The 20,720-nt window shown below is 49.9% G+C and overlaps 2 protein-coding genes across 3 annotated transcripts in view; one reads left to right on the forward strand and one right to left on the reverse strand.

The window, feature by feature from the left end:
• CMC2 (C-X9-C motif containing 2) overlaps positions 1–20,720 on the forward strand; it is a 331,627-nt gene that overhangs the window by 63,123 nt on the left and 247,784 nt on the right. The window lies entirely within an intron of this gene.
• The window catches only part of GAN (gigaxonin), a 44,942-nt gene continuing 39,388 nt past the window's right edge, over positions 15,167–20,720 (reverse strand). For both annotated transcript variants that reach the window (XM_004584053.3, XM_058674171.1), the window contains 2 exons: positions 16,332–16,441; positions 15,167–16,247 (listed from right to left, as the gene is read on the reverse strand). In XM_004584053.3, the coding sequence (XP_004584110.2) occupies positions 16,066–16,247; positions 16,332–16,441 (292 nt within the window). In that variant the 3' untranslated portion in view covers positions 15,167–16,065. The remainder of the gene's footprint in view (positions 16,248–16,331; positions 16,442–20,720) is intronic.

Here is a 20,720-nt window from a genome sequence, read left to right on the forward strand (position 1 = left end):
GCTCTCAACAATGACATAGACGACCATGTTACCTTTCCTCACACCCCCTGCCTCAGGAAACCTGAATCCAACAAGCTAAGGACCCAGCTGGAAGTGCAGGTGGGATTTGAAGTGGAGTTAGATTCCAAGAGCCAGGCGGCTAGCTAAAGGCTGCCCTCTGTGGAGAGAGAGAGAGAGAGAGAGAGAGAGAGAGAGAGAGAGAGAGAGAGAGAGAGAGAGAGTGTGTGTGTGTGTGTGTGTGTGTGTGTGTGGTTTTGAGGTTAAGCAAGTGGTTCAGCAAGGGTCCTCGCCAGTGCCAGATGCCATGGGAGATGGGTGAATGTTGACGGGGACCCTGGTGGGGGTTTGCCCAGGTGGGCCAGCTTGAGAGCCACTGGCCCACTGCAGCCTCCTGCTCCCATGGTCACTACACACGCGAGTGGATTCTCTGCTTCCTCCTTTTACCAATGGACACCAGAGCAGTGCTGGTCGTCCTTGTTACTAGCACCGTTTCTATTCCTCATTTGCCATTAAAAAATACTCACTTGAAAGATTTACTGAGACAGAGAAAGAGAGGATATCTTTCATCCGCTGGTTCACTCTTCACATGGCCATAATGGTTGGGGCTGAGCCAAGATGAAGCCAGGAGCCAGGGGCTTCATCCGGGTCTCCCACAAGGGTGCGGAGGCCCAAACACTTGGGTCACCTTCTGTTGCTTTCCCCAAGCAGCTGGGACATGAACCAGTGCCCATGTGGGATGTTGGTGAAGCAGGCAGCAGCTTTGCTCACCACATCACAAAGCCAGTCCCTTCTTACTTCATTTAAGTTAGGCAAAATTCATTTCATGCTGGCCATTTAAGAATGAACTCACAGTGCCATACAACTGTCGCTCCCTCTCCTTCCAGAACCTTCTCACTGCCCCCATAGGAAACCCTGTCCCCATTAATAGTTCTTGCCCCACCCTCCCTCCAGGGCTTCTGGCTGAGTCTAGCCCGTGGTCACCTGGCATGCTTTTGAGGTCTTCCCATCAGCACCTTGTCCCTGTTTATCCACTCATCCACTGGTGAACGTTCGCGTCAGACCCGGCTCTGAACATCATCACCAGCGCTGCTGTGGACACTCGTGTACGGGCATGACTTTTGCTTTCCATCCTCTTGGTACACACCCAGGAGAAGCATTGCTGGAGCGCAGGCTCACGCTGTTCCTTCACAATTCTTCCCTTCTTTATTTTTCCCTAAGTGAAAGGAAAAGAGAAGCGAGCAGGGAGATACCGTTCCTCTGCTGCTCACTCCACAAATGCACACCAGCCAGGGCTGGGGCCAGGCTGCAGCCAGGAGCCAGGAACTCCATCCGGATGGCATGGCCTGCGGCACATCAGCAGAAAGCTGCCCAGGAAGCCCAGTAGGGGACATGGACATCCCACCTGCCAATGCCACACTCGGCCTGCACAGGAGCCCCGCGTTCTCACATTTCCACAGCAGGGCATGAATCCAGCTGGGTTCCAGCCCCAACCCGTCCTCACCAGAACTGTGGCTCCACTGAAAGCCTTTCCCTGTTCCTCTCCAGGGACAGCTCTCTGCCCCACCTGGAAGGATGCAGCTGGGGAAACGGGTTTTTCAAATCTTGCCTGTGAATGGCCAGGGGGCGGTTGGGAGTGGCTCACCCAGCCCTTTGGAGGAATCCAGTCCTGCCTTGGGCCCCTGTAACAATGGGGATGACCCTAGAGTGAGCTGTGCTGGTGCCCAGATGTCAGGAGCTACGCAGAACCCAACGCATAAGTCCCCTGCACTCCGATTTCTTCTTTTTTTAAATAAAATTTTATTTATTTATTGGAAAGTCAGATATACAGAGAGGAGGAGAGACAAAGATCTTCTGTCCGATGATTCATTTCTCAAGTGGCTGCAATGGCTGGAGCCAAGCTGATCCTAACCAGGAGTCAGGAGCTTCTTCCGGGTCTCCCACGCGGGTGCAGGGTCCCAAGGCTTTGGGCCGTCCTCAACTGCTTTCCCAGGTCACAAGCAGGGAGCTGGATGGGAAGCGGGGTGGCTGACACATGAACTGGTGCCCATATAGGATCCTGGTGAGTGCAAGGGGAGGACTTTAGCCACTAGGCTACAGCACGAGACCCGCCTTCTCTTTCAAATCAGTTTTGGCTGAAAACAAAACTCTTGCCTGCCTGCCTGTTCCCATTACCCACAGGCCATCTTCTCTCAGCTTCCCCAAGTGCCAATGCAGTGTGACTTTCCACCTGAGCAGCCAGGAAGATGCCCTCTCACGATGCCACTATGGGTGTGGATGTCGGTGTCTAGAAGCTCAGCTCTGGTCCATGCTGGGCCTGGGAGTTTGCCAGTGACTGGTTGGTGCCTAGGTTTTCCCAGCTGTGGAATGGAGAAAAGAACCACACCTTCTCCGCAAGGCATCGCAGGGTAAAATGAGTTAACACATGTAACACGTGAAGTGCTTTTGTTCCACAGAGGACTTGCCACCAACTAAGGAGGGGGTGGATACCAGCACGGTGCCCTCTTCCGTTTGTACGGGGCGGTGTGGGATCCTCTGCATGAAAGTCTCAGACTTTATCAGTCACCTTAGAAATAAAGGAACTTGGGTGTATGTGTAGAGGGTAGGGTACAGTGGTTAAGAGGCCATTTGGGCTGCCCACACTCCACATTGGAGTCCCTGGGTTTAGTCCCAGCTACTGTTTCCGATCCACCCACCTGCTACTGCACACCCAGGGATGCAGCTGGGGGAGGCTCCCGTAGTTGGGGTCCCTGCCACCTGCTTGAGACCCTGAGTGAGCTTCCTGCCCTTGGCTTTGGCTGCACCCAGCCCTGGCTGGGGAATGAACCAGCAGATTGCAAATCTCTTGGTCTGCCTCTCTGGCTTGTGCATCAAAGGAGAGTAAGAGGTTAACGAAGCCCTTGGACTTGAGCAGCCATGTGGGACAGGGCTTCCTCCTGGGCTCTGCCACTGTCCTGAGGCTGCAGGGCTTACTGCCCTTACCGCCAGGACAAGGACAGCTCGTGGTTCAGTTTTATTGTAGAGACAAGAGAAGGAGGCTCTGTGAGAGCAGAAGTGAGTGGGCACAGCCAGGTGCATGGCCAGTGTTTCACACAGGGCAAGTCCTGCCACGCCACACCCTCCTCTCTGGGACACTGGTCTCTGGCTGACTTGGCTGACAAAGGACGCGTCACCGGACCACCTGGCCCCTCGGTGGAAGGTGGAAAGCAAGGGACAGCCAATCATGAAAACAGGTGTGTGGAACCTTTCTGTGGGACTCCCGGTGCATCCACAGACAGCCTGCGCGAGTGCCTGTTCTTCCCCAACTTGGATGCCATGGTGGGGTCTCCGAGCTTGGCCCCTCGCCTTCCGTGCACAGAGCTATGTTAGCATTTGATGAGCTCATAGGTCAGGGTCAGGGTCCTGTTGAACAAGCCAAGGATCAGACTTTAAGAATGCATGCAAACGAGCCTGGCGTGGTACTCGTGCTAGAGTCCTTGCCTTGCAAGCACCGGGATCCCACATGGGCGCTGGTTCTAGTCCCGGCAGTCCTGCTTCCCATCCATCTACCTGCTTGCAGACTGGGAGAGCAGCTGAGGATGTCCCAAAGCCTTGGGACCCTGCAACCATGTGGGTGACCCAGAGAAGGTTCCTGGTTCCTAGCTTCAGATTGGTGCAGCTCCAGCTGTTGTGGTCACTTAGAAAGCAAATCATCAGACAGATCTTCCTCTCTGTCTCACTTGTTTCTGTATCATGACGTTTGCTTCTCCCTGGAGCTGCCTTCAGCATGAGCAAAGTAGCACTCCCACCCGTGTGGGTTTTCAGTCTTACCCCGAGAAGAGCAAGGTAGTAGCTGTTCTTCCCTCCCCAGCGTTCAGCGTGAGAGACTAGGAAGAAGTCACCATGCCTCCCCTCTGATGGCGTCTGTTTCATTGCGGGTGGGTTGGACAAGACAGCAATGTTGGTGGGTTTTGACCCCACCCTCTGATTGTTAGCTGCTGTTCTCTGTTCTCTATCCCTTGACCCCCCCAAAAAATTGTGCATAAAAGACCACCAGTTTCTTCTCATTTAAAGGAATGTACAGTAACTGTGTAATACAGACTATCATATCCAGATGTGAAGATACAACGCAGTATGCATCTCTACTTCCAAATCAAAAAGGGACTCCCAATGAAACTGTTGGATGTAGCTTGGCAATAGAATGCTGGACGCTCTGTCATTGTCTGTATGGCATTATCAGGACACACTTAAATAGCAAAATGATGGACTGTTTATGAAAGACTATATTACTGTAATAATATGGGGGAAATAAGAGGAAGGAGTTCGGGGAGGGGGTAACGCAAGTTCCAGAGCCTACGGAAATATATTATAAAATTGAAAATAAGGCCGGCACTGTAGCCTAGTGGCTAAAGTCCTTGCCTTGCACGTGCTGGGATTCCATGTGGGCACTGGTTCCAATCCCAGCAGCCCTGCTTCCCATCCAGCTCCCTGCTTGTGGCCTGGGAAAGCAGTGGAGGACAGCCCAAAGCCTTGGGACCCTGCACTCACATGGAAGAAGCTCCTGGCTCCTGATCGACTTGGCTCCAGCTGTTGAGGATGGAAGACCCTTGTCTCTGTCTCTCCTCTTCTCTGTATATTTGACTTTCCAATAAAAAATAAATAAATCCTATAAAAAAAAAAAAAAAGAGAAAATCTTGATTTTGCTCCCTTCCCGTGCCCTGGCAGCCCCCATCCTGTCATCATGGGAGGAGACCCTGTTCCCATTCCTACCTTGTTGCAATAAAAGAACCTCCTAAAGTTAAAAAAAAAAAAAGACCGCCCGTTTTTCCATTTTAGTTTCCTCTCCTGGAGCCCCTCTCCTGGCTGTTGCAGCAGATTTTCACTTAGATAAATCTTCCTTTGCTCCCCGTTGTGTTTGTATGGAAATTCTTTTCCGTCAGATGAGAAGCGAGGCCATAACGTCTGTAGGCTTCCTGCCTCTGGACACCGGGCCAAGAGGACTGGGAAAAGCCTCGCTCCACAGCTGGACTGCGTCCCACGTCACGCAGCACTCAAGTGCAACGCCTGTTCCCTTTCAGTCTGCTGAGGAAGGCCCATCTGAAGCCGTGTTTTGGGGGAGACAGCACGGAGACTATCTCCAACCGGGCTGGGAGAGACGCATGCAGCCTGTGGCCTGCAGGTCCCCAAGAGTGACACCCAAGCTGTTCAAGTTCACGCACAGACCGAACCAAGCTGTGCTGCAGAGCCCAGTTAGCAGGAATCCCTCTAGCACACGAGAAACAAAGAATACCTTCCCCAGCAAATCGTTTTTATTGGGTTAAACAGCATGAAGACGGTTCATTTTGTTCAGTACCCCTCTAGAAAATATTTCAAGTTTTAAATGAACTTCCAATACAGAAAACAAAATTACTTTACCATACACAAATTTCAGATCAAAATACAACACTCTGTTTTCTGACAGTTATAAAATCCAGTCAATACAAACTACATAAAAAAGATAAAACACTTTCACTGATCCTTGGTACAAGAGAACCGCACAAGGGCACAGGTCTGGGGGCACAGGAGCTGGGCCGGGCAGGGGTTCGACCCGTGGTGACCTACAACTCACGCAATGTGGAAACCACGCACGTGCTACGGAAGCCAGGAGAGGTAACAGATCCTTGTGCATCAACAGGACTGGGGAACCGGGAGCAACTGTGTGTGGAAGGTTACTAACAATGACCTCTGACTGTGCTACATTTCAGACCAGAAAAGGAATTCTAAATTACTCCACAAAGTGCGCCACAACATCTGCACCAGGGAATGTGAGACACCAAGGCAGTAGGCTCTCTGCCATCCTACGACGCCGGGAGAGTACAGCTTTATGAGTTGCAACCTTTCAGGACTTCCGGTATTCTGAACTCAATGACACCGTCTGTTTAGCTTCTGAATTTTCTTCCTTGTTTTCTAGGGATGGGGCTTGCAGACAGCCAGGGCAACTTTCATCACACAGACAACAAAACTTCATCTGCATACAGAGTTAGGCAGATTTCTCAGCATGGGGTTTTACTAGACAATAAAAGCTACAGGGATCAAGGGTTTAAGGTCAGAAGATGTGAATTACAGAGGTCTGTGTTTACTAGCAGGGAGACTAGTATGGGATTCTCATTACAGTATCATGACCATCAAAATGCCAAAAGGGGAGTGTGCACGAGACCAGTGACAGTCACCCATTTAGGGCCTGGTGCACCCAGCACCAGCCCTAGCAATAGGAGAGGTGCTGGCCATCCTGCAACGAGCAGCCTTGAATTTGAGTTGGACCATGTCTACAGGCTTGCTTCCACTGGTCTCTGGGAGAGACCTACAGTGGTGGAAACAAAACAGCATGTCCCCTATTTGTGTTGTGCTACGGTTGGGCCTCACACGGTCAGGTTGCCAGTGAGCCTTGTCTGCCTGAGCCTGCCTGTGTGCCACTGTGCCATCTGCTAGTCGCCCCCCTCCGCCCAGTGCGAATCACTAGCCAACAGCACCTCAGTTCAGGCTGTGGTGGCGGGCCGATGCGTCCGCCGAAGCCAGTGACTTCTCCCACAGCTATCACGGTCCCCAAGTGGCACGTCATGGAATGAAAGGGCGAGTGCTAGATAAATTAGCAGGGGCCCAGGGGTGGGGTGTTGTGGAAGCTGGTTTAGAGTGAGTGCAAATGGAAGCCCCCGTCCCCGCCAGGGGCAGAAAAGGCCACAGTCACTGGGCCAACAGATGTGCTTAGGAGCCAGAGCTACTCCAGCCGAAAGGCCTTGATGCACTTCCCGTGGGTGGGGACCTCCCCGCTGACACTGCAGCAGCTGTTTTCAGGAACACCTCAGACCCTGAGGCAGCACGGGGGTGGGGCACCCACATCTAACCCGAACACGTGCCAGACCCCACAGGATTTGCTTGATAAAGGAGAAGAGTCAAATTCAAAAGACACATGTTAGATTAATACCTACCTAATAAACACATTCTATGGGATTTCTTTTGAAGCAAAAATCCCTTTTTTGACAAACACATGCGTAGGTGGCCTCCCTGTCACTGTCACCCTGCAACTCCAGCTGAATTTCTTTTCAATAGGAGCTGAGTAAGAGGCAGAAATCACCTGGTCATGCTCTATCCAGTGCACACAGAGCCTGTCCAGGGCTTCTGCAGCAACTGGCTCAGTGTTTCACACCCAGGATCACGCCTCGCTGGACAGTGGGCCACACAGTGCCACCCGAGGCATGGAGTTAGTGCGTGGAGATCAGTACCTACCCTCTGCTGGTGCACAGAGGAGTCCTGGGGACCCCCAAGGCAGGCATTGAGCATCTTTTCTCATTTCAGCTGCTCAGTGACCTGGGGTGCAGCAGCCATGACCCCTGAGGCCTGACTCTGGCAGCTAGAGGGGCTGGGTGACAGGTCTGGCTGGCCAAGGTGCAAATGCAGCAGCAGAGGGGTCGCTGGGCAGTTTCTGGAGGCCACTGGGCTGAGTGTTGCATGGTCTGGGGAACCAGAATGCCCATTCCTGCCCCGGCCCGAACCCGGCTGCTGCTCCCGGACACTGTGAGTGCTTCAGCAGCTAGAAAACCAGGCTGGGGGGAGTGTGGCATGGTGTCCCCTACAGAGAGTGGGGTGGGAATGTGACTGTTAGGACAGTCAGACACTAGAGGCCTCCAAAACCCAGGAGAGGCAGCCTCATGCCCCAGAGGCAGTCTGCCGAGCAGCAGACAGATCCCATCTCTCTCAGAGATGCCACTGAGCCGTGTCGGCGTAGCTGGGGAGACAGAGAGAAACCAACACTGCTTCCAACACAAGGCCACGAGGAAGCTGGGGGAGGCAGGCAACTAACTCGGATCGCTTGGGGTGCTGCTCAGGCGACAGATCTCCTGGGACGGAATCTAAAACAAAAGGCGCACGAGCCAAGAAACCACGGCTTGAATGGACAAAATGGTTCTGCACAAACGTGTGGCGATGTATTTCTGGAAGTTCTGCTAGGATCAGAACACACCGACGAAGAAGGCGAAGGGGCTGGGGCTCCGACTGTGGCCAACAGACTGGCATGGGGACAGCCAGAGAGGTGTGGCTAAGCAGGCAGGAGGAATGTGGAGAGAGACACATACAAATAGGTTCTTTCAAAGTACCCCTATTATTTTCCTCTCCATTCCAAAATAAATCATTTATGAATCTGCTTGTCTGCAAGGAGCTTAGGAGACCCTGAGCCACCAGTTCCTTGCCACAGGGTGGGGTTCTCTGGCTGGCACTGCCTGCCTGCAGTCCTGGCTACAGGGAGTCACCCTTGGTGCTTACGCTCAGTGGAGCACTCAGGGGATAGAGGGTATTCACTTGGTCATGGGACAATTTGTTCTGAAAGTTCTAGAAAGGAGACCAGACCCCCAACTCTGGCTTGAAGGAGGCTCTCTGGAGCTCTCACACATCTATTCCCACAGCTTCTGCCAGGCCAGAAGCCCTGAGGCCCTCAGAGGGCCTGGGGGAAGCCCACTGCCTTCCACCTGTGCTGCTGTGGCTGGGGCCTGGACTGGGACATGATAGCCATGGCTGATCGACATAGCACACAGGAGCCTGAAGAGCTCGCCTGCCCAGACCGAGGCTACCCCTCTAAATAGTTGGCTCTTGTTCAGATCACGCATAACCTAAGGTCCCTGCTCCTTTCTCTTTCAGATAGCCACTGTGGCCTCTGAACATAGGCATATGACTTCCTATTCAGCCATAAGTCTGAAAAGCCCTGGAGATCCCAGCTCCCAGTCCACCAGCCTCCCAGGACACACCTGCCTTCAGTGTTGTTATACACGTTACTGACTGTTGAAAGGCACCCTCTGGGATACCCCACTCTAAGCTGACGAGGGTCTGCTCTTACCAGCACTGTCTAGCCATGACTATCCAGCCCATTTTCACACAGAGATACTCACAATGACTTTTTCAAATGCCTGAGATGGGCACAAGCTGGGCATGGCACTCTCTGCCCGCCCCCCTACACATATTAGGAGTGATGCAGAGGCAGGGCTCAGGGTTCGTTGTCTGTGTCACTTTGTGAGCTAACCTCCTTGACTGGAAGGTACAAAAATTCTACACACACACGATCACCTAGTTTATCGGAACAATGTAGACTATTACCTTTGACATCTTAGTTAAAACAATAAAATAAAAAGAGAGAACTTTGACATTGGTAACGAGCTTTGAGTATCAGTAGAGGCCGTGATGAAGCAGAAAGTTATATATAACAACCTCCACGCAGGTAGGGATGCTGCTGCCTAGAGCCACTGGGCGTACAGATGGCAAGGAGCCTGGGCCCGGCATCCCCTGGGGCACAGCTTCATCAGTGAGAAGAGAGCAGTGAGCCAGGCATGCCTGACGATGGGTACCCCCCAAGCTGACAGCTGACAGGAGCGATGGGGTGAGGAGAGCTACCACTGCTGACTGTAAGGCACCACCCCAAGTTTTCAAGGACATCATGTCGGGCGACACACACAGTTCCCCATTAGCAGGTACGAGGCTGAGCCAAGCTTAGGGCCAGAGCGGATATCTCTTCCAGCTCAGAGTCACCCGACAGTCAGGCCTGTGCTTACCAGAAGGGTAAGGCATCCTGCAGACACTGCCCCAGAGCAATTAACAAAGCTGGGGCTTGAGCTAAAGAGGTGGGCCTGGGTTCTTGGGGAAACCACACAGAGGAAATGTCTCTTGTCCCACAGCCACGGCCACAGGTGCTCAGCCACAGCCGTTTCAAGAGCCTGTATCACTCTAGTGTCAGGCATGCTCTTACTCTGAGGAGCACAAGCAGGAAAGCGGGATCTTGGGGATGAACAAGGCCAGTCTGGTCCCTTACTCCAAGTACGGCGAGGTGGGGCTTTCAGGATCAGCCACTGGGACCATTCAAGGCCTCCATTTTAGTCCGCCACTGCACAAACACGGCCCCAAACTGGATCATTCCTGCAAGAGATAACTCACAGAGGGACGGTGTGTCCACCTCGCAGCTCCTCCCCCCCGACACAGTACCAGGGGAGCTGGCTGACGTTAGGGGTGTGGACAAGGCATACCACATCAGAGAAGCTTGTCAGATCCCTCACGTGCTGGGAAACACCTCCAGGATTTCATTTAAAACCTGGGCTAAAAAGAGGGCAGAGGTGTAGTAATGGCTTTCTCTTCTCATCAAGATGAGAGGTTTCTGTGAGATAGCAGCGCATTATTGAACATGAGAACGCAGCAATGGCAAGCATCTCAACTGCCCCCCAGGGACAACTGTCCCGCCAGAACCCACGAAGATGGAAGCGACGCCCGCTCCTACACGGTGGGGGTGAAGTGTCCCACATTTCTTAGGGAGACTTTCAGAGACTCTCAAAGTTCAAGCTTATACTCATTACAATGCGGCTGCTCTGGGGGAACCAGCGACCCTGCCGATGAAAGGTGCTGATTGTGAGTAGTGGCAGAGTGGAAGGTGCGCCTTTGCGAACCATGCCCCTCCAGGAGGCCACCTGCTTGCTTGCAGGCCTTTGCCGGAGGACAGAACGTGCTATATTTTTCTATGTTGGCAGGGTATCAAGCGCAACACTACATAATGAGGTAGCTGAGAACAGTTTTTCCTATAAACACAAAGAACGAGGGAATAAACGCCCGTACTTGTGCTCCAGTTCAACAGGAAACATGATAAAGCCAGCTGTGGAGAACTGTGTTTCCACCAAGCTCACTGGTAATGACGCCCAAGGTCCTAAGGTATGCCTTATTTGTAACTGATGAGTAAAGAATGACGGTAGTAGTCACCGACCATTAGCGAGAGGAACCTGTGCTCAGGATGGCGCGAGTGATCTCAAGTGGCCACTCGGGCCCTGGCCCTCATCGGAGCACTGTGCACAGCCTCGGTGGCTTCCCCTCCCCCACCCTGGCTGATTCACAGCAATCGTGTTGTAGGAAGAAAAGCTCAACAACTTCGTCAGTTATGGGGACCTCGAAATCATATTTATCATCTGGTCAAATTTCAGGGAGTATGTACTTTAAAAGACTTTTTTAAATCTCAAAATAAAAAGAGAAGTTAACAGATGTTTTTTACTGAATAACTACAGAACACAGTTTCATTTGTAGATGTATGAGAAAGGGGAGGAGTTTAAAAGTTCAATCATTAGAGACCATTGACAGAACGGAAGAACAAATGTTCCTAAACTACATGTCGTAGGCTGAAGAAATAGAAGCATAATTTTAATCCTCCTACGTTACATGAATGGAACTACCACAATGAGACAATATTGAGATCTATCTAAAATGAAAGAGAATCACTTTAAAAATACAAAATTTCAAAAACATTTGCTTGCTGACTTGCAAAAACTATAGAAAAAGTCAACAGTTGAAGAACCATAGAGTCATGACTGCCAGCAGGTGTGATGACATTCAGGCCACGGCCACACTCCTCTCCAATATGGGCCAACGGATCATTTATCATCCGAGGCAGCTGCAAAGAATACTTCAGGGCCTATTAAAGAGGCAGGAAACACTTTGCTCAACACTCGAACACACAGCTTCCTCTTCCTGACTGATTACACGGCGAAGAAAAGGGGAACCGAGACGGGGCTTTTCGTCTAACAATAAGTGTGGCTACCCTTGAAACACAAACGCTTATTTCTGTTCTTCACCGATTCTTAAATTTCCTGGAGCTAACCAGCAAAGACCAAGATATTTCAGTTCATATCTGTACAACTTGCAAAGAAATGTTTGGAGTTAGTATGACTTTACAGTTAAAAACACCGCACGCCTCCCCAAATCAAGTTAGCCCAGAAGGCTGAGAAATGAACTGGCAACAAAGACTTGGCTTCTGTTTATATCTGCTACTCACATGTAGAGTTAAGAAACGCAGCTGTACCTGTTGGGCCTCAGAGACTGCTGCTCTCTGGACTGTGGGGAGAGCATGTGAGGACCCGAGTCATGCATTCTGGCAAGGATTTACAGCCCCGTGTAGTGACACGAAAAATCCCACACTAGACACTACGAACATTGGTAGGTGTGCCAGGCCTCAGAAATCCCACAGAGCCTCCGCAGCCCCAGGGTTGTGTGCGATGGCGACATCAGGCACTTGGTATTGTTTATTCTGTTCTGGCTTTCCACTCCAGTTATAAAGCTGGCCCATCTGTGTACAAAGCGTCTCCTCTAAAATCCAGCAAAATTAGTCATTCAGAGAGAACACAATCCAGTGAGAAACATCCCTTGGACCACACGAGTACTTGGAGGGAAAGCTCACAGACAATGCATATATGGAAAAAGCTAGATTTCCACTTTGGTTTGCACCAAAATAATTTCAGTTCCACTTTTCCTTGAACTTTGTGAAGTGCCTACATATATTCACTTGCCAAACACTGCCTGTCGTGTGTAAGCACTGAGGGAAACAGATGACAAACACAGGGTCTCACTCCACCCTGCAGTGCGTTGGCAATGCAGAGAGGGAGGGCACTCTGACATCTGCCTGCTGGTTCAGCTTCCAGAAGCATGGGCACAGGTGCTCACCAGGCACAGGCGCTCAGCATCAGTCTGCCGATGGTCCCAGGGCAGCTCTGCTGCGCTGGGCCGAGCTCCAGGGGCCGACTCCAGACCACGACAGCCTTCCCTTCTGCAGGGTGTTTGAGGGTTCCAGCGCCTGAAATCAGTACAAGGAAACCGCCACCTGGATCTCTCCCCAGCCGATCCAACGTCTCCATCTGACCGCAGGAGGCCTCTTGAGTCAAGAAAGGTCACCACAGCATGTTCAGCACTCCTTGAGAACTTCTGGGATATTGTTGGTTTGGTACGCTAAAGTCGGGGCGTACCAAATTGACACAAGGAATGCATTTCCTACACTGTACCTGGGGACATTTCCACTTATAAATGATAAAAGTGATACTCTTGAGCCATCGACGAAGAGGGCACCATCCCTGAGGCCATCATGCAGTGGAACAGAACACCCAGCACAGCCCTTCATGCTCTTTGCCAGTGGCTGCACAGTCTGAGAAAGCCTGCTACCAGCTCCTGACAGTCACAAAATGTAGACAAGAAACGCAGGAATTTCTCTGGCCAAGTATCTCCCATAGACCAACTGCCAGTTGGTAAACACCATTACAAACCATGCAAACACCAAGTATCTGACTCTGCCTCTCCCTGTCTGTCCCACACAGCAGGATCAACTGCAGGGCAACAGGCTCAAGAACTGCTCGGAAGCACCAGGAGACAGTAACAAGTGTAGTTTGGAACTACAATTCCAAAAGTAAACACGGACAAATGGATTTCTGAAGTCACACGGCACAACACACACGTAAGCATACGCTCACTCACACACCTCACGCTTTTTCTCCTGCCAGAATATAAGCACTACCAAACACGCACCAAATAATTTCATTGTAAATTAAACACTTGTGATTTGGATGTGTTAAAGAAAGAAACAATTTCAGATAGTAGCCTGGAAGAGACCCTTTAAATATTCGCTCACTCTAAACTAAGACAACTCTCCTTCTGTTGGTGGGACAAGGAAAACAAATTGCACTTTCCCTAAAGGTACTTCTAGTTAACACCTAAAGCCCTGCCCTCGGGGACCAATTCTGACACCTACCGGTCAAAGTGCTTCACAGAGTGAGGAGTATCAGGAAGACAGGTGCTTCAAGGCGTAAGTGGAATGTTAAAACGCAAACCTGCATGAAATGAGTTACGATTTATTTCACAATACTGAAATAAGTTAGATACAACCCTATACTTCAACATAGCATTTTAATATTTATATATATTAAAATAACAGTTTGGCACTTAGTAGCTTTTGTTGGTTATTGCATCCCATATTATGTGACAAATTTATTTTATAAACACATTATCTAATTTTTTGCAGCTACAGTGTCAAGGAACTGAACTTTAAAAATAAATAAATAACCATTTTTATAAAATGGATTTACTAAGTCATGCAGGCACTGATAATATTGCAGTAGGAACCCAGTCGTTCCTAAATAATGCATTATCTCCATGGAGAGGCCTGGCACAGACTGCAAAAAAATTTAAATTTCAGAATTAAGGAGAATTGCAGACAACCAGAGCATAAGAGATGTCACTGAGCGTGTGCCTTCATGCTCCCTGGCTGCACCATGGATGCCCAGGTACTGCTCCCAGGGCAAGCCCTTGCAAACAAATACCTAACTGTGAAAAAGAAAGATGTCTTTGCAGGTAGCCACAGATTAAAACACTTCCACACAGTCATGGAGAAAATGTTCAGACAATACCAATGGGAACACAGCTCTGATTACAATTTCAAACTTGAATGGACACCGTGAGGGTGTGGTACAGCGGGCCTGGGGCCTCTGATGAGCAACATGCAAACCTCTCTCCTTTTACCAAGTTTCTTCTGGCATATGGAAAATTAATGTAGCACACACCACATACTTTTGAAAAGCCCTGGGCATGGCCTTTGTCAGCAGCTTGTGTAACACAACTTTTGTAACACTGAATTGACTTCCAGCAGATTTAAGAAAAAAATCACAGATGGATCCTCTTTCTTCAATGCCTGTGGCTGGCAGAACATCTTTCATGTGCATGTTAACAACACACAAACATTCCACACAGAAAGTCTCTAAAAGATAATGCTTGTTCTCAACAGTACAAGGAAAGAATTCACTCACATACTTCTCAATCATTAAGACAAAATGTTGCTTCTCGTAGTGGCATTCTCCGCAAAAAATAAAGCCTTCGAAAACAATTAAAAATAAAGTACTCCATAAATAGTAAATCGATTAGAAATTTAATATTGCATAAAATTTAAATTATAAAGTAATCAAACACTTTGAGGTCCCTGATTTCACACTCAGGTGGTATAGTGTAATTTGAACGGAAAACAAAAATCTTACAGGACAACTTTGACTACTGAGGACTGGTCTGCCTCTGATGGGAGCTGGGCTGAGGGAGAGTCAGGCGAGGAGGAAAACAGGAAGACATCGACTCGTTCTACTATGAACACGATAAAATGAAGTTGAGGTAGTTTGTTCTACCAGCCAAACTTTTACGTAATTTGTCTAAAACTCTTACCAATGCACAGCATTGGGAAAATTCCGACAACACAGATTTGCCTGCGAAGATGAATGAGCAGATCCTCACGGGCAACAGACAAGCCTCACGTGTGCTTTCAGGCAGGTGATATTAAGGAGTGTTTGATCCCTACGCATTTGGTCGGGACTTTTTTTTTTTTTTAATTATTTTAAATACAGTCACAGCAGACCTATATTATTTGTCCAACTCAAGTCTTCCTTTCAGAAAAATCCCCTTCTCCCGACATCCTCATGCTTAAATAATGCTTTTTGAACAAATGAAAAGGAAGAGGGGCACGGGCCGAGCTCCTTCACAACTGCAAAGTAACACCCCAGAAAGGATGGCAGGCTACACCTCACCCAAGTGACACAGCGCCCAGCAACTTCCCGCACGCTCACAGGAGCATCACAACCTCACTACCAACTCATCGCATCCTTACATGACTAAGATAGAATGTTATTAAAGAGAAATCTTATCTTAGCTTCAACCCATCATAATACGGCTTTTAAAAGATTCGTAAGACGTAACACTAGTAATAAATAGAGACTAACTGGCTTATTGTCCAATCTAACATTTTAGGCACAAATCTTAACTCGGGCAGGGTTAGGCATAATAGATCCTTCCCAGTGCAGTAGAAAAGCAATCTGGGTGTGTCTGGATATGTTGACTTGCATATATGGTTTGTTGTTGATTCACCAAAGCCACACACTTGAACCCAGCAGCCAGGCAGCTATGGTTCCCTTCAGGGAATGTACCTGGGTGTCTTAACTGATGTTTTACCTCACACCCACTCCCACTCGCCCCCCTTTCCTCCCCGTGTTGGCTAGCCTCCATTGCCTATGGCCCACCTAACTAGAGGAATGGCTTCCCGTAGGCATTTTTTTCCACAGTGACACTTTCTCCCAAACAAGAGCCGAGGCTCGAGCGTTTGAAGCATTACGAACCACCGAGAAGGTCCCACAGCAATGCCCAGCACGCCCAGCGGGTTTCAGCTGCCACCTCTTCTCCCCGACGTAAAGCTATTTCATGGCGCTCTCGGGGCAGGATCTTGCGTTGCGCTCTGCCTCCTCCTCAAGGTGAATGGACGCGAATACGGAATAGGCCTTGCTGAAGCTGCAGGCGGAAGAGCTTGCAATTTGCAATACGTAAGGCTGCACACCCAGTGCGGCGAAGGTCAGAGGGAAGGAGTGGTTTTGTGTGGTGCCAGGTGCCCGTGCTTCGTTTAAACTCACGCACGTAGTCATAATTGGTACCTACCCAACAAAAACAAGCACAGCTGTGACAAGGCACCTCCGCAGCACCAGCAAACAGTTCCTGCAAAACCACCGCATCCTCACCTGTATCAAGATCTCCGATGACGTAAATACTGGCTCCTATGGGCACGGCCCCGTACACAAAGGAGGAGCTGGCAGGGATGCACAGGTTCTGGTCGTTCAGGTAGATCCACCTGGAAGCAAAGCCGCACACGAAACTGAGAAATCAATGAAAGACCGTGTCAGCAGAACCAGGTGCAATGCCAATCTCGACTTCCAGGTAACCACAGATGTGCTTCCTGACACATACATACCAATTCTACCCGTGTGGGGAGGCCACGCATAGCAAAACACAGAGTGTGTACTCTCCTGTCTGCTTCTCTGAGCCCGAGGCTTCTCAAGGTCTGTCATGTTGCTAGAAAGTATTCCACTGTGGCATGTACCAGAATTTACCGAGTCGCCTGCTGACAAGGGCACTTTCCAGCTTTTCCCATTGTGAACAAAGCTGTTCTAGATACGAGGGGCAAGGCCTTTTGTGCACATATGCTCTGCTGCCCCTGGGTTCCACGGTAAGGATACTGAACACACCAGAACATGGGGCCGTGTCTGTGTCCTTCTAAGAAAACTTCCCTTAACTCAGTTTCCTCCTGAAGTCAGTCTTGTGGAAATTCTACACCTTAAGCTCTTACATTTCAACCTGACACATAAATGCCTGTGTAAGGGATGGGTCAGAGCCTGCTCTGTCCCACACAGCTAGCCACCTTCTCCAGCGCCACTTGCGCATGGCTTTTCTTTCCCTACTCATTGCCTCAGCAACTCTGTTGAAAACCCATTTAGGGGCCCAGCGTGATGGCCTAGCGGCTAAAGTCGTCGTCTTGAAAGCCCCGGGATCCCATATGGGCACCGGTTTTAACCCCGGCTGCCCTGCTTCCCATCCAGCTCCCTGCCTGTGGGCTGGGAAAGCAGTCGAGGACGGCGCAAAGCTTTGGGACCCTGCACCCGCGTGGGAGACCAGGTAGAGGCTCCTGGCTTCGGATTGGCTCAGCTCCAGCTGTTGCGGCCTGGAAGCCGCAACGGATGGAAGATCTTCCTTTCTGTCTCTTCTCTCTGTATATCTGACTTTCCGATAAAAATAAAATAAATCTTAAAAAAAAAAAAAAAGAAAACCCATTTAGTAACCACTAATGGGACCTTGAGCTGCACAAAGAAGTGGCTCATCTAGAGCTGAAGCAAAGACAAGATGAGCTCGTGGCATCTTGGGGTGCCAGAAAGCAGTGCTGAGACAAGGCCAGGGCCACAGTCGCTGATGGGAGGGGCTGCCAAAGCTGGGAAAAACAGAGGAAGAAATTCCAGCACCCATGAAACTATACTAACAAGTAGCTGAAAAAGCCTTAAAATACAGAGAGCACAACGGAATTTTTTCAGAAGAATTTCAACTAACACACACAGAAGGAATATGGAAAATAAACCACCCCTTGGCAAAGAGCGCCATAATAGGCAGCAGAGGCCAACTCTACTGAGGGCTGCAGAAGTCAGCGGGCAAAGCTAAAGGAGAAGCAGCAGTTTTGCATATTCTCAAACTAGCTCCTTTTAGATGTTAATTTCCATGAAAAGAAATCAACTTTTCCAGTGGAGAAATGCAGTAGATAGCATCCCACACGGTTTCCCACATGGGTGCAGGGTCCCAAAGCTTTGGGCCATTCTCTACTGCTTTTCCAGGCCACAAGCAGGGAGCTGGAAGTGAAGTGAAGCAGCTGGGATATGAACTGGCATCCAGTTAGGATCTTGGGCATGCAAGACGAGGACTTTACCCACTAGGCTACCGCTCCGGGCCCAGCAGATAGCACACTTGACCTCACCAGCAAGAAAGCACAGGGACTCGTGCTCCCACCCAGGGTGCAAGGGTGTGACGTCCATCCTGTGCTGTGGCCAGAACATACTACCTCAGCTCATCATGAGAAGTCATGAGATGAACCCAACATAGGAAATGGTCTACAAACAGCTGACACGTAAAACCTTCAAGAGCATGAAGGTCGTGAAGACAAGGAAAGACTGCGGACTGTCACCGACGAACAGCGACCAGGGAAGTGCAGCTGTGGGACGCAGCGGAGGACCCAGCCTGACCACTGGGTCTGCGGGCCTCAGCCCTGCGAGATGGGACTACATAAACATCCTGGCTGTGAGGCTTGTACTCTGAACATGTCAGCACCAGGACAAGCTGAGTGATTAGCTTATGGGAACTCCACTTCTGCAATTTTCCTGCAAGTCTAAAATTACACCCCAATAAAAGTGATTTTGTTTCTTTTCTGCAAGTAAATCTAGGCATGCTATGTAATAATGTTGATGAGCACAAAGTGACCAATTTCCTGTTACTGGCTCATACAAAGGCAGGACACAGCAGATGTCAGAGGGACCTGGGCCCACATCTGCACTGTCCTCTGAGCCACCAACAGCAGCGTATACGTGGGTGTTCATGGACAGGTCTCCGCTCTGACTCCAAGCTGTAAGTCAGCCAGGACACCAACATCCCTGGTTTGCAGCAGCTCAATGACAAGCATAAAATGATGTCGTGAAAAGCACTGCTTTCACGTCATTGAACTCTCCTGCCAGCCTGTTACAAAGCAGCTGCCACATCTTGAGCTCAGAGAGACACAGAAGCACAGCAATTTGCTCAAGATCATGCAAGGGCCCAGAAGGAAACTTGGTGACCACATCCCTAAATCCATTCCCTTCAACAGCTGAGTCATCCAGTGGTTGAGAGCAGATGGGCCTCAGGTGGTCCGCTAGGACCAGCAAGGCAGATTTTAGCCCGTCTTCAAAAATGTCCTTGCTAAAAAGAAGAAAGGAGAAATCTAACATTGAAAATTAAAAATGGAGAGCATGAGCAGATCTTGGAGAAAAACAGCTTGAAAATGTCAAACTGCAATCCTGGCTTACTCACACTTCATGTTTTTAGGACTAAACATAAATAAGGAGGTCTCAGTGTCTGAGCTCTCACAGGCTTTGCATCAAACAACGCTGATGAGCAACTGTGCCTGTTCACAGCAGAGCTGGGACCCAGGCTTCCCCTTACTGCAAGGCACACAGCAACTGGAGCAAACCCCCAAGGCAGCCCTACGCCCACTCACGGGGGTCCTGGCACTGCAGCACTGAGACACACATCACACCACACGATCAGGTTTGGAAATAATTCTGTAGAGCTGAGCATTAAGCATAATTTGTTCCTGGCGAGGGCAGGGGATCACATGACACTGAAGCAGCTGATGTGCGTGATCCATTTAGTCTGGTCTTTAGCAGCTCAAAGCTTCAGGGTTTCACAAATTCAGGAAAATAAGGCCACAGGCTATCTATTGTATGTAATGCGGAGGTTCCAACCTCACCCTCAGAGGCAGCTCCCAGCTCCTCGCTGCAGCCTGATCCAGCCCCATACAACTGCAGCTGTCGAGGAGTGAACCCGCTGGTGGAAGGTCTCTTTTTTGCTCTAATTAAAACAAACAAACAAGAAAAGGATGCAGGACTGAAGCTGACCCCCACTGCTGGTGCAATGGCTCACAGTATGAGTCTGACTGAGTTCATGGATCCAACAACTCTGAGGGCAACACCTCTCAAGCACTGGAAGAAATCCAGGGCCCTCAATGCATTAACCACGCCCAGCATGCACTGCAGAACTACTCAACAGAAGAGTCAGAAGAATGAAAGCCCATTCCCCAGGGAGCAAACATTCAATAGAGGCCACATGCGAGAGGCTGGTAGCATCAGTCAGGGAGCTAAATGCAGCTATCCAGCAAGAGAAGTGACAACATGCTCAAGACAAAAATACAGGTCATTTCAGCACAGACATCTTAAAAATCCTCAAATTTAAAAAAAAAAAAAAAAAAAGGAGCCAGTGCTGTGGTGTTATGGGCAAAATGCTGCTTCTGGTTCCTGTCCCTGCCACTCCACTTCCAGTCCAGCTTCCTGCTGATGCTCCTGGGAAAACCAATGGAAGATGGTCCGAGTGTTTGCATCCCTGCCACCCATTTGGCAGAACCAGAAGAAACTCTTGGCTTTGGCACGGCCCAGCCTTGCCCATCATCGCCATCTGGGGAACGATCAGCGGGTGCAGAGCACTGTCCTCCAACCCTCTCCCTCTCTAATTGTTTCAAAGTAAATAAATCTTAAGGAAGAGAGAGAGAGAACAGCATACGTAGAAGGAAAGAAAGTGAACAATGCTGACTATAGGGCCCTAAGCGGAAGCTAACTGCCATCACCTGCGTGTACGAGGCAGGCACTGGGAACCAGGGGAACATTCTGAGAAGTGGAATGAAATGGCCCAAAGTTTTGTCTGGCATGTATCGTAGAAGCACAGCTGGAGAAGGCATGTGCACAGCCTGATCTCAAGGCGGCAGGCACTGCAAGTGTGAAAGGGCGTGTGCGCCAGGGCCACGGGGCGAGTGAGCAGGGCACGACGCCCTGCACAGGCTGGGCTCTGAG

This window comes from Ochotona princeps, chromosome 16 (assembly GCF_030435755.1).
Source record: "Ochotona princeps isolate mOchPri1 chromosome 16, mOchPri1.hap1, whole genome shotgun sequence".
NCBI lineage: Eukaryota > Metazoa > Chordata > Mammalia > Lagomorpha > Ochotonidae > Ochotona > Ochotona princeps.